The sequence below is a fragment of the Drosophila sulfurigaster genome, chromosome 3 (genome assembly GCF_023558435.1).
Source record: "Drosophila sulfurigaster albostrigata strain 15112-1811.04 chromosome 3, ASM2355843v2, whole genome shotgun sequence".
Taxonomy (NCBI): Eukaryota; Metazoa; Arthropoda; class Insecta; order Diptera; family Drosophilidae; genus Drosophila; species Drosophila sulfurigaster.
Genome location: NC_084883.1, coordinates 11,550,916 through 11,564,953, shown reverse-complemented (window position 1 = coordinate 11,564,953; position 14,038 = coordinate 11,550,916). Strand labels below are relative to the sequence as shown.

Below are 14,038 nucleotides of genomic sequence, written 5' to 3'. Positions count from 1 at the left end.
ATCGACTGCCCAATCCTGGCATATCTGATGCCCTCTAATACCAAAGCAAAGCAAGCAACACCAATCAATACTACACTGTATGAACAACTAGACATGGTAATTTAATACAAGTTTTCCAAAGTGCACAAAAACGAACTTCAACAAAAACAACAACAAAAACAACAGTAAAGAGCAATTTGCGAACATATTTAAAGCATATGAGAAATAAAATACATAGAGTACTAAGTATATAAGCAGAAGGACACACCAATACATATTAACGATACATACTATAGATGATATGAGAAACTTAATGAAACCGAAACAAACATTTTTATCAATATGTAGTTAAACAATTAACGGATTACGGATACAACAAACTGATGCTAAAGCATCTAAAGCTGAAATCAAAAGAAAAATGCATCGTTTATATAGTCCCAAAATGGCACACCTCAAATGCTATATATACATGCATACATATATACAAACATATAGATAACAAATATATACAAACATGCATAGATTTATATCGCATACAAGTAAAAGTTCAACAAAGTAAAGCAAACTAAAAGTAATAATTAATAAACAAATGAAAAGAGAAAGAACAAACCAAAAGACATGATTTACAACCACGCACACATCCAAAATGAAAATAATGAAGAACAGAAAACCGAAAAATATATCTCTTCAAATGTCGAAACAAACCGAAACTTAACTACATACGAGTAAATAGTCTAGTTACATATATAGACCATGAGACAGTTTAACCACATTGGATGGGATTGATTCCACATCCGAATTGAAAAGCAGAACGCACTTGGCATATTGATGAAGAAATGAGATTTATTGCATACAATCTAATTGTTTGGATATATACTTTGCTATAATGTAATAACACTACTATAACTACCACTAACAAAAATACAAATAATAATACAAATAAAAATAATAATGATATAAATCATAATAATAATAATCATATGTGAATAAAAACTAACAATAAAACAATGTGAATGAAAAAACCTCCTGTGAATTTTTTGTATGGGGCTTACAATTGCTCTTTGACCTTTTTATAACTGCTACCCATTGATATTATAATCTTGTGTCCACAGGGAATATTTATGACAGGCAACATGGAAACTATCTTTGGAACCTAAAGTATATAACATATGATATATGCTTTAAGTATATATGATATATTCTTCGTTTCGATTTATCCGTATGAAAACGTAGTTCTCAGAGATTATGTGTAGAATAGCTAGAATTTACGGGTGTTATTTTTGTGTTATTTTTGAGCGCTGATGAAGTTTGCCTTAAATTTTTCCTCTCTCTGCCGCATCAATCTAATGTACTACATTATATATTTGAATATTATTTTTTGGTATTTTAGTATTCTTTAGAATTCAGTATTCATTTGTGTCTGTATCAATTACAGGTATGAACTTATAAAGAAGTGGACGAACTTAATTGACTTTGCTAATGACGATTTCAATGTGGGTTTGCACATTTCGGCTTTAACAACTTTAATATATTAAAAAAACCAGTAGGAAAGCTACAGTCGAGTGTACTCGACTGTGAGATACCCGCTACCCATTTTGAATAAAAGAAATATATTTTTCCGTATTTTTCTCAAAATATAGCAAATATACTACAAAAATACTAAAAATATACCAAATGGTATATTTGGTATATCGATATAGTACCGCATTCATAATATACCATAGACGGCACAATATACCAGATTGTCAGCCAAAGCAACTAAGACCCCCCAGTAAGTAGGCGTTTTTGCCTTTGCAACACTATTTCTTTAATAACATCCACAATTTTTATTTGATCGCAACCAAATTTTCAGGAATCATAACTACTATAGTTATTATTATATATACCAAAATTCACAACTCTAGCTTTAAAATTACGCTTGTTATTCGATTTTTTTGATTTGAGGGGGCGGAAGGGGGGCGTGGCAAAAATTTGAAACAAACTTGATCTGCGTGCAAACATAACAAATGCTGTCGAAAAAATATTATAGCTCTATCTCTTATAGTCTCTGAGATCCAGTGTTTCATACGGACAGACGGACAGACACACAGACACACAGACGGACAGACGGACATGGCTATATCGTCTCGGCTGTTGACGCTGATCAAGAATATATATACTTTATAGGGTCGGAGATGCCTCCTTCTACCTGTTACATACATTTCCTGCCGGCACAAAGTTATAATACCCTTCTACCCTATGGGTAGCGGGTATAATTAAGAATGCAGACACTATATAGAAAAAGTATGATGTGTTATTTAAAGCTTTTTCGTTTAATGGCAATCTTTGTGATTACAGTGTGTAGCTTAGTTTTATCCAAATCTTTAAACTGACGATATTCGTGTACAACTCTGAATCTGTAAAATGAATATGAGTATTTTAGTTTGTACGCAATATAAGGCAAAGTGATTAAAGCATTTTGCAAATATGTTCTTAGGTCTAGAAAGAATTGTATTCTATTCTATTTTAACGTTTCTTGTGGTTGCTCCTCCCCATCAGATAATTCGCTGTGTGCACGCATCAGAGCTTGTGTGTTCTTTTGTATGGTCTCGATTTTCTGTTGCATCAACTCCTGGCGTCGCTGTTCGGCTTTCTGCTGTTTGTCCTCCAGCTCCAGAAGGGTGAGCGGCTCTGCCTCGGCGGCCTGTTGCATGAGTTGCTGCAGCCGCTTGGGCGGCTGACGAAGTGTGTCATTTAATTGGTCGGGGGCACTGGTTGTGTCATCGAGGGGAATGGTGAATGCCTCTGAGGCCGCTGTGTGATGAGTTATGAGTCAACGGAATAAGGAATAAGGAAGGAAAGGGATAACAACTAATTGGTCATTGCTACTTACGGTATTCTGCCATTTTGTTATCCTTTTTTTCTGTTGCCGTTGTCGTTGCCGTTGCTTTTGCTGGTGTTCTTCCCGTTGCCGCTTTATTATCGTCGAGTGCTGTCGTGGACTTGGAACTGGAACAGCCCATGCTCAGGTGCAGCAGCTCAGGCGCAAGGCATTACGTTAAAACTTCCGTTGTGTTGGGTTCGAGTCTCGGATTTTAGGCTTTTGGTCTCGTGACTTTTAAGCGGAATCAGTTGAGCGCGCTAATGTTAATGCTAATGCGATTTCCTGCTGCGCAGTGTTGCTGCTACTTCAACGTTCGCAGCAGTGATTCCTTCAAACGCTGTGTGGCAACTCAATTTCCGTTCCCAGCCAACTGACAGTCGACTCATTAGACGCAGCTTGAGACAGCTTTAAATGCCTCATTAATATTGATTTTGTGTCTCGCTGTGTTTGATATTGTGCAGGATATATTCAGGAGACACACTTCTAACTGACGAGGCGTCGCAAATAGAACTGAAACTGAAATTGCAATGCAAAGTTTTGCGGGAGTCATTAATAATAATCGTTGGGTAGCTGGTCTGGACACCTGACCTGGGTCCCCCTTCGCAGGATCAATACTTATATGTATATTGTTGTATTGTTATTTTAATTCGCATATGAATGCACTGAAAATATTCATTCGCATACAAAAGAAATAAGTATTTAAAAAATTAATTATTTTCACCATGATTCTGGCTCTGATATTTCAGTCTGCATTCGGGATAAAAGTTGTTACACTAATCCTGTTTTAGGATTAAAATGATTTAAATAAACCGCAAGTACTAGATTTAAGCTTCAAATCGCTCCAATCAATTAACTTTTCTGTTATAATATTTAATTTTAGAATTCTTGGTCATAGATCAGTAAGTAAAGCTGCTGCGAATTATTCTTCATTTGGCGTTTAAGGTCCCGGGTTCAAATGATGCGCAAATCAGTGATAGATAAATAATAAAAACCTTTTTTTTTTTTTTTTAAAAGAATATCTTTTAGTATTAAATTGAAAACCTCAAAATAAGAGTTTAGTAAATTTTTGTTTTTAATAAATGCGGAACTACCAAGAACATGAGCTTAATTCGGAAGTAACTTTGCTGTGTTTGTACCAAACTTTAATAGAGTATATAAAATACGTTTATACATTTAATAACCTGCAAACCAATTGGAGTTACGTAGCAGCCTTTTCAAAAAGAAAATATATTACCGTGTTAAGCAAATTTATTAATTTTCTTATTCTGAACTAGAATTGGCAATCGTAACTAGATATTTAATTTTCTCAGTGCAGTTGCGTGGGTGTGGCTAATAAAGGTAGACAAAACAAGCACAAATACAAACATGCACGTGGACATACAGCCAAATAGAGTGACAGAGGAAGAGGAAGAGGCAGAGCAGAGCAGACAGAGACACTCCCACACACTAACTGAATGGTCACTGTGCCGCAGACCCAATGTCAATCAACTCCAGCCGGTGGCCATAATCAACGTTAATTGTGGTTTCGTTTGCACACACTGACACACGCACATCCTCTAGTCTAGTGGTATGTACTTGTCTCTCAATATATACATACATACATACTTATATGCATGCAACAGCATAGTGCCACATTCTGTGGCAAAGTTTAGTGACCCACTCAACTTTGACCAGACTGCGAGACAGCGAGGCTTTTGATTTTTTACAGTTTGACCACTGTCAATGTTGTCGCAATGCCATAAAAAGCCTTCACCTAAACCCTAACGGCTTCCGGCTGGAAAGCTGCCCAAGAGCCTGGACGCAACTCAGTCAGTTGTAGTTGTACGGAAGCAACGACGCGGTGTGGCGCGTGCCAAGCACCGCCCAGGGCGTTCACATATTCATTATGTATGTGCCACACGTTGCCTCTTTTGTGGTCGTAGTCAAGTGGCCGCCACTCTTAGTATGCAAAGTGCGGCAAACGGAAGCGCGCCCCCCTTCGCAGTCAGCCCCTCCGCCCTTTGAGTTTATTTCCAAAGTAAATGAATTGGCTAAAGAGGCCCAACAACAGGTGTTGCAATCAATTAACTACACAAACAAATGCAAGAGACTAAAAAGTGAGTGACGTTTAATTAGGTTAAGTGTCAATAAGATGTTGTACTCCATCATTCAGTCAATAACTCACATCAATCAGAAGCAGAAATATTATCATTGCAAGTAATTAGCTAAAAGAGAAAGAAGTAAAAACATTTATTCACTTTTCACATTTCAGTTTATTTAAAAATACAATTTAGAAACATTTTCATATTGTTTTGCAAAAAAATGGTTTATCTGTAAATATAATAAAACAATATAAACTATTAACAAAGCAACTTTATATCTGCAGCTTAGGAACATCATTCTGCCAAACTTCTGATCTCTTCTGATCTGATCTGATCTCTGTTATTCAATCTCATCGATGCAAAACTTTCAAAACTTTATGTAACTTATGTAAGTATAATCTGCCTTTGACAGCTCTCTGGGGGCAGATATCCAAAGCCAACGAACTGCAGCCAGCTTGGGTTTTATAAAGGTAGAAAAATATTCTATATAAATATGATATACGTATAAACTGTACTGTATGAATCGGTCTTATGACTATGCCGCCACAAGAAGCAACTGCGGTCTAACAATGGATAGACTTGGATCGTTCCTGTTATCGCTATTGTTATGTTTATGATTTATGTTTGCGGATTTACATGTATTCAAAATGTTGTCATAAAAGCAATTTGTAAATTTTGGGAGGCTAATCGTACTCCTGTTTGATGGACAGAGTTTTATCGGCACTCTTCTCAGACTTCGGGTTGGGATTGGTGTTCACTGTGTTCGCAGCCGTTGCGGACTTGCCTTTGATGTAGCTGGCGGCTGTGGAGCTCAGCGGTATAGTCACATATTGGTTGCCATCTAAGAAATAGTATATTAATATACTGTAATATACTGTATTAAGAGGTATACTCACCCTCTTCGGCATGGACTTGCAACTGGCCCGCTTGGATCAGCTGACGCAGCATATCGGGAGGTATGTTGGCAAACGATGTCGCTGGATAAACGTATTTATTATTATCAGACGACGTTGCAGCAGTTAGTCCGCTGCTTCCTGATGCCACTGATGCTGCTGTCAGTGCTGCTGTGGATGTGGATGGTCCAGTCTCAGTCTGATAATTCAATGCTATTGGCATTGGCTTGGGGCCAACAGTCGTCGCGACTGTCGCTGAGGAGCAGCTCGCTGTTGGCTCACACTTAAGTTCAAGAGGCCCAGATTTAACAGCCTCCGCATCTGTCGCCGTGCTCGGCATCTCCACATCCGACGAATCATCGGACTCATTTCCCGAAGATGTTGGCGATCGATCATCCTGCAAATAAACAAAAAAGAGGAGAGAAAGAAAATCAGTTTCACATGCTGCAGCCAAACAGTCTGGTCTGATCTTAAGCCAATGCTTAGCTGATCTGTTCAGTTCTGGCTTTCTGCCAGACTGTTCTATATGCCAGCCAAGTAAATGTACGTGCAAGTGCGAGTGTGTGTGTGTGCTTGGGCCAAAAAGCCGCAGAAAAAAAAGCAATGTGCCTGCACCAAATATGGCGCGAAATTGCGTATAAGTGCTGGCCGCGTTGCACGCCGGTACGCATTTCAATGAGTCAAGAGAGCTCAAGTCAACTGAACGTTGCCTTAAATGTGCACACGCGTTAAAGAATTTAGAATATTGATTTCTGACTCTGTATATGTACGGATCGAGCAGGGACATTCAACACACAGCACAGATACAAGACTGTGTCGACTGTCGACTGTCGACAGTGACATTAAACTCGCTCATCATAGTCGCTGTATCACATCATTTTAATTTTGATTAGTGCCCCCAGGTAAAATTAATTGCCAACTGTAACAATGCGATCGCCATTTTGTGGCATTGCGCATACGCATTCGCAATTCGCAATCACAATTCGTATTCGCATTCGCATGCCGACAGCAACAGCAGCAGCAGCTTCCAATGAAATTGTAGCAACGTGGTTGTTGTTGTTGCTGGCTGCCACAGCGCAATTGAGACCAAAATGGGCGTCTTGGACTGACGACTCTGCGACTGTTGCAACTCTGTTGGTGTTGCTCTTATTGTTGCAGACATTTGCCGGCCGGCCAGTGGTGCATCGCTGAGTGGCTCGACCGACCGCTCGACTGCCTTTTGAGTGACAGCACCAAGACATTTTAATTAGGAACAACAACGCGAGCAGCAACACCGTTGACAAACTGTCTCTAAGTCACTTTTGGCAGCACAACTCTCAACTTGCAACTTGCAACTCCCAACTGTGCAACTGTGCAACTCTGCAACTGTTGTTACGCTCGCGGTTTTCAGTTGCAACTTGCGACCAAATACAACCACAAAAGCAGATACAGATACGCGTCTTGTCGATTGCAGAGATAACAAAGACAAAGATCTGAATGCTGACTGAATGTCTTTAGAGAGTTAAAGTCGAGTGCGTCATACTTGGTTCCTTAGCAACACAAACAAACTTTTAAATTCGTTTTTAATTGAATGTGGTAAAAAATAAATATAAAATATTGGAAACACTGCCAGGCATTTAACGTTCCATCTAAAACTAATGTCTTAAAATCTTTTTGTCTATCTCTCTATATCGTGTTCTTATGAACCATTGCCGAAAAGTGCCCAAAAATTATACAAATTCACAAATAATGTAATATTAATATAATTAATTATTTATATTATATTGTTATATTAATTAATTATAATAATTGTCACGTAATTCACTTTTAAATCAAATAAAAGATAACAAATTAATAGGAAAATGTTAGAAATAAACTAATCATTTTAGTTTCAATGAAATCACTGCCTCTTCTGACTTGAAGATTATCTTGAATTCTATCAATTACCTAGAATTTCTTTTGTGCATTTAGTTTTGCAAACAGTCAAGTCAAGATAATATTTTGACATTTGTTTTTTTTTTCACTTTAAGTGTGTACGAATGTCTCCACTTGGTGTTGCTGCTTCGCAGCTTTCTTATCTTATCTCAAATATATTATAAAAATGTATTGTGTAAAACAATTTAACATTCTTCCCCTTACATTTTCACTACAACGTTATTGCATTTTCTGATTCCTCTAAAGTTTTACAACCCTTAGGAATTACTGGAGTAATTATAAATTAGTATTTCTATTATCTATCAACCAATGAAATATTTGAAAGCAATTAGAATACTTAAATTTGTCCATTTGATGTTCATTGCTAATAAGTTTATTATTGTTATAGAAATTATTGGGAAAAATCGCGTAATTTACATATTTGTGTATGGGAAGTTCTAAAGAAAGATTTAATTTAAATTTTTGTGAAAAATTAATTAACTATTTTAAATAATACAAATTAAAAAAAATATATTTAAGTTTTCTTTAAATAATTAAAAAAATGAAAAAGCAAAAAGTTTGCTTCGCCCCCGGGTGGACTCGAACCACCAACCTTTCGGTTAACAGCCGAACGCGCTAACCGATTGCGCCACGGAGGCACATGAACTCTGACGGGCTAAGCCAACAGCTTAACATTAAGTATATGTAAAAAGAGATGCTATTTAATAATAGCATATTCAGAGGGTTGTTCAATGCACGCACACAACCTTATCATACATGTATATAAAATTATTTTACATCACAAAAAGAAAGAAAGCTTATTTCAATATTACTGCAAGTGCGAAAAAGTAAAGCAAGGCACAACACATCCCCTGAAAGGTTTGTTTTTTTTTTCAATCAAAAATCATATTATTTATAATCTTTTTAACATTAAGAGACCAATTTTAGCAGTATTCGAAATTACAAAATATTTATTTTGGCCCTTCATTTTGACAATTTCTTTTTAATATGATCCCTTGGAGGATTATTTTATTTCTGCCAATGGGTTTTAGTCAATAAAAACCAAATATATATTTGGTTTTATTATAGTACTATAGATTTCAACGACATTAGCAGTGGAATTCAAGAATTTTTGTATTTTTAAGACGCCACGAGTTTCTTGAGTTTTAAGCTGCCGCTGCAATAACAGATTTCTCATGAGTAAAAGATGCATCGAAGTATAAATTATATATTTTATTTTTATGTCTAATCTATTTATTATATCATTCAAGCTAATTTTGCGGCAGTTTTTGAAAAATTCTAAGTTTTTATGAAACATTTTCTGGAGCCGCATCCTGTAAATTAATATCCAATACATCCGGTATATTACTAAAAAGTCTGTGTTATCTTTCCAAAGACTTATGGTAGCACTTTTTAAGCCACTGTACTACTAAGAAAATAATGCTTAAAGAAATAATGCTTCATCAACAATAACATTTCTTGTTGGTTCATATTTTTAAGCATAGCTCTTCAAGTTGAGACTCAAATTCAGACGATTGCATTATTTTAAAACATTATAAACAATCATTCAAAATATGGTACACGTCAGCCATAAAAAGGGTTTTGGGGGCTCAAAAGTGTCACAAATTGTTAGGCGATGTTTTATAGTGAAAACTTGTTTGTCGAAAGCGAATAATATAAGTGATAAGGAAGTTTACTCAGTACTACACTGCTAGTCTTAGATAAGACGCACCCACTTTTATTTTAAATAGAATGCTATATTTATAATAATGCTTATTCTAATTGTCCAAAAAGAAATATTTATCGTATAACTAAATCTCAATGAACTGAAACAAATAACCCTTGAATTGTATTATTTCATTGTCAACAGTGGTATGCAATGACCAAGTGCGGTTGAAACTATAAATTAATTTGCTACAAATCGAAATGTATTCGACAAGGACATGCTGTGCACCGTGGTGACTGTTATTATTGATACTGGCCAAGTGCAAAAGCAAAGTGCAAGTGCAATAGAGTATGTCGTATCGATGCGATGCGAAGCGAGTTGCTCGAGAAATATTGATAGTCGTGTGTCTGGCGCAAATGCCGAGCATGTCTCATTAAGTGACAATTAGAGTTGAGCTTGAGCTTGATTTGGAGTTGGAGTTGTGACTGAAGGATGGTTGCAGGCATAACCCATTCGAAACCAAACCAAACCCAAACCAACCTAGTGGAGGAACCCAACCCAATGGAAGTGGTTGCAAGATGCAGTGGTTGTATTTGCGCATTTGCGTGGAATGCGCGGTCAGTGGCATGCAATTTACTATATAAAAATAATGTAGCATTGTTTTTTAAGGCAGCAAGCGGTCGATACCACACGACACTGCAGCACTCGATGCCGATTGGGGCTGCTGGCCTCGGACTGCTGGAGCCTGCAACAAATGCAATTATATAGAAATTTGTCTTGCTGTGATATGTGCGGCATGTTGCTGCTGCCGCTGCTGTTGCTACTACTGCTGCTGCTGTTGCAGTTGCAGTTGCAGTTGTGTGGCCATCGGCTGTGCCAAAAATAGTCAATTTGGGAAAGGCTAATAATAAATGCGGTTTGTCTGTCTGTCACTTCAGTCAGTTCGTCAGTGACAAACACAAACAGCTCAGCACAACAAATGAATTGTGAGTACAAGTACGAGTGCGATTACAAGTACTCGCATGAGTATGAATGAATTCTCCTTTTCCAAATTGGCCAACTGACATTCATCCAGCCAAGGTGGCATTTGCTTTGGTCCAAAGTGAATGCGATTCAATTGAATTCATTTGCTGGCTACTGGTGGCTGGCTTGGTGTCGTGTGACCTACACCAGCGAATGATTGACGGATGGCACATTTGCTTTTCGATTGATTAGTTGTTATTACCAAAATGGCCACAGCGATATGCCACGGCAACAGCGATGGTGACTGCTGACAGCGATGGCGATGCCTGACGCGCCGAATCTGATGCCCAAAGCCAAGGGGGCGACAACAGTTGCCAAGTTGCCAAGTTGCCAAGTTGCCAAGATGCCGAGTTGCCAAGTTGCCAAGCTCTGTGTTTGTGTTGTTGACAGTCAGCACCCGCTTAACTTCAACTGTGCAAACTTTAGCTGGCAACTTTGGCCAGCTCTCGTGTGCAGCATTTTGGGCAATAAACATTTGCATTTGCATGTTACTGTTGTTGTCATTGTTGTTGTTATTACTTGTACTATTGTTGTTGCTGCTGTTGCTGCTACCGTTGATGCCGTGTGCATCTACCGACACTGATACGAGCCGCCGCCGCCGTCGCGTTGAACAAAGGAATAGCCAAATGTGTGCAGCTCTCTTTTTGGCCGCCTCCCCGTCCCCCGGGGCACCCTTTGGCCACCAATTGCCCAGTTTGCGGGCTCCATTGATGCTGGCGCTTTCAATGAAAACATAAAAATAAAAATGCAAATGAAGTCCCACAACGAAAGCACTTAAATCTAACGCACAATTGTACGACTACTGTGGTGCTGAAAGCTTAATGAAACTGTTAAAAAATTAAAAGACTTTGCTAAGCTAATGGATGCAATCTTTGTATTTAACTAAATTATTAAAGTAGTTTTTTAAGTCGAAACAAAGTTTGCTTTTTCCACTGGCTATTTGCATTGCAGACAGTCTGTATTTTAATTGCATGCAAAGAGCAGAACTGCCCACTGTTGAATTTAAGGTAGGTGGAATCACAACCCACAAAGCTTAAGACAAGAGTTGAACAGGAAACGTTAAGCAAATGTTGTGGCCAGGCCAAGACGGGCAACAACAACACAGCAGCAGGCAAAATGGGGCGGCTGGCGAACAAAGCCAAGTCAGAGCCGAAAGAGAATTGACATGAAACAACAGCAATAACAACAACAGAGACAACACCAACAACAACAACAAGTAGACAGAGACAACACTGCGTAGACATTGTTGCTGTTGCTGTAGTTGTTGGAGTTGGAGTTGTCGCTGGTGGATTTTGGTTCGCTCGTCGTCGCATCCGGGCCAACAATATGCACTTTAAAGCGTTTATATCCGCAAGCCTGACCGGCAGCGACTGACTTTCTGTTTTTGGTCAAATCACAGTTTGCGGTTACACGGATTCACGCGCAAAGAAAGCGAACAGGCGAGAGAGCAGGAAGTGCTCCAATAGCTCCCCAAAAATGAGCTCAAGAAAGCTCACGACGTGAGCAGCTCAATACGAAAATCGTAAAGTCTAATTCTTAACTTTGTTGCTGCTGTTATGATGAGAATTATCATCTATTTAAATGCCAGCGAGCATATTAACATGCCACGATTGGCCTGGGCACGGCAAGGTTCAGGTCTAAGAACAACGATCTCAGCTCTGATGCTGGCTTATTGTTCGAAGTCAGCAATTATTTGGTTAAATTGAATGGCTCGATGCAGAGGAACAATCTGCAAACGCAGATCCTAGAGACTAAGGCCTAATTATGCGTGCGCTGCGATGGCCCAAACAAAACAAGCCAACAACTACGACAACTTATCGGCTAACGCTGGGACAGCTCAGGACAGTCGCAGTGGACAGATTCAGATACAGGACAGGACAGATACAGATACTCAGATGCACTCATAGGCATAGGCAGTAGAGGTAGTAGAGGTAAGACAAGAAGCAGATGAAAAGCCACCGATTAGCCTGGCGTTTGGCAAGGCGCCCATTTTTTTGCAAATTTATGAAGGCCACTAACAACGGCATAAAGCAAGCCTTGGCCAAGCCAAGCCAAGCCGAGTCAGGGGAACAAATGTAATCAACTTGACCGCAAACAAACAGTTGAATGCAAATTGCAATTATTACATGTTACATTCCCATTTGAATGAGCAGCTTTATCGGACCTGCTTTAGCTTCTCTCTCTGCCTCATTTAATAGTAATCTACCAAGCAAGGCAACTGGTTATGTAATATTTATACAGTGATTACTTCTGGGTTTTCTAAGGATAACATAGAATAAATGTAAGGCACTTCATCGGAGAATATGAGATTATGAATTCATATTTGTTTGTAGTTTTATTACAGTACATTGCAATGGGGATACAAAGAAGTGTGAGCCATTCTGTGTGTCATGGTTTTAGATTAATATCATGGAATCATTAGAATCCATTATTATTAATGCAGACTTAATTAAAAACCTATAATGATTGTTAGTTTTTAATGTTCTATTTTGTTATTTGTTACTTTTATTATTCAATAACTATTACATACTATATTCTCATTTGTATAAGGAGCTTTTAGGACAAGACCTAAGTCTACCTCTGTCCATATTCTAGGTACATTTAATAGTATTCGAAAAACCAAAGCAGCTAGTTACCATATGTCATATTTAAACAGTCATTACAAGGACAATATAGATTGGAAGCAAGACACTTCATCGAAGAATATGAGATTATGAATTCATATATAATTGTCGTTTATTACAAAGGGGATACATTCTGTGAACCACGTTTTTCCTTTAAGATTTATTAAGGTTTCGGATTTATATGATGGCTTGATTGGGATAGCCCTAGTGCATTGTTAGTATTGCTATTCTCTATCACATATTGGAGTTTAACTTCATTTAAGAAGTGAAGAGATTTGTGTATTTCACACTTACTATGCATACGTAAATGTATACGATCAAAATTGTATTTATAATTTAAAATCAAGCAAAACTTAACTATTTTTAATAACAATCAATCAAAAATTGTTGTCGTACTGTAACCCAACATGTTTATTCAATCTGAAAAATCATGAAATTTCGGTTGATTTTAAATTAAAAATTTTACAAAAGTGCGTTAGATCTAAATGATCATATAAATAGTCACAGATTTACTCGAGAGTAACAAATTATTATACCGAAAAATTATTAAAATATACTGAAGTCTATATTGGTTATAGCATAGAGAACAAAATATACCAGATTGCCAACCATAACACTGAAACCCGTCAGCTGCAGCAGTTTTTGTTATATGAAATTACTTCTTAAAATACTTATACAATGTTTATCTGATTAAATCAAATAGACTCTAGTTATTATTGGAGCTCTAGCTTTAAAAATGTATACAGTCGTTTAAAAATGTATACAAATGCTTAATTGTTTCCGTAATGCATCTGTTTTAATAAAAATTTGACATAATACTAAATTTATCGATAATTTAAAGATGAACTAATTGCAAAAAATAAGTCAAATAGTTAAAATCGTTATTTAAAAATTTTCTTATTAAAGCTGCTAATGATTAATGATGGCAAAGATATTTAAATATTATATTTTTTGCGCATGGCACATTTAAATAACATTTAGAATATCGGTATTAAATTCTCTTATACTCTGTATGC

At 37.3% G+C, this 14,038-nt stretch overlaps 2 protein-coding genes and 1 non-coding gene across 3 annotated transcripts in view; all 3 read right to left on the bottom strand.

Annotated features, from left to right (window-relative positions):
• Positions 1-2,463: 2,463 nt before the first annotated feature.
• LOC133844264 (uncharacterized) lies at positions 2,464-3,334 on the bottom strand. The gene is made up of 2 exons (XM_062278180.1): positions 2,852-3,334; positions 2,464-2,772 (listed from the first exon to the last, which is right to left on the bottom strand). The coding sequence occupies exons 1-2, from the start codon at positions 2,979-2,981 to the stop codon at positions 2,480-2,482; spliced, it is 423 nt and encodes a 140-aa protein (XP_062134164.1). The 5' UTR covers positions 2,982-3,334; the 3' UTR covers positions 2,464-2,479.
• A 1,736-nt stretch (positions 3,335-5,070) lies between these two features.
• The window catches only part of LOC133841419 (serum response factor homolog), a 31,958-nt gene continuing 22,990 nt past the window's right edge, over positions 5,071-14,038 (bottom strand). Inside the window, exons 3-4 of the mRNA XM_062273870.1 lie at positions 5,820-6,213; positions 5,071-5,764 (exon numbers count right to left, since the gene is read on the bottom strand). Of these exons, the coding sequence (XP_062129854.1) occupies positions 5,607-5,764; positions 5,820-6,213 (552 nt within the window). The 3' untranslated portion in view covers positions 5,071-5,606. The remainder of the gene's footprint in view (positions 5,765-5,819; positions 6,214-14,038) is intronic.
• Trnan-guu (transfer RNA asparagine (anticodon GUU)) lies at positions 8,295-8,368 on the bottom strand. The gene has a single exon. It is a non-coding gene; the product is annotated as a tRNA-Asn (tRNA).

Coding starts and splice junctions, on each gene's coding strand:
- LOC133844264 (XM_062278180.1), bottom strand. CDS start 2,981: ATGGGCTGTTCCAGTTCCAAGTCCACGACAGCACTCGACGATAATAAA. Junction 2,773..2,851: donor TAACAAAATGGCAGAATACC/GTAAGTAGCAAT, acceptor CTCATCACACAG/CGGCCTCAGAGGCATTCACC.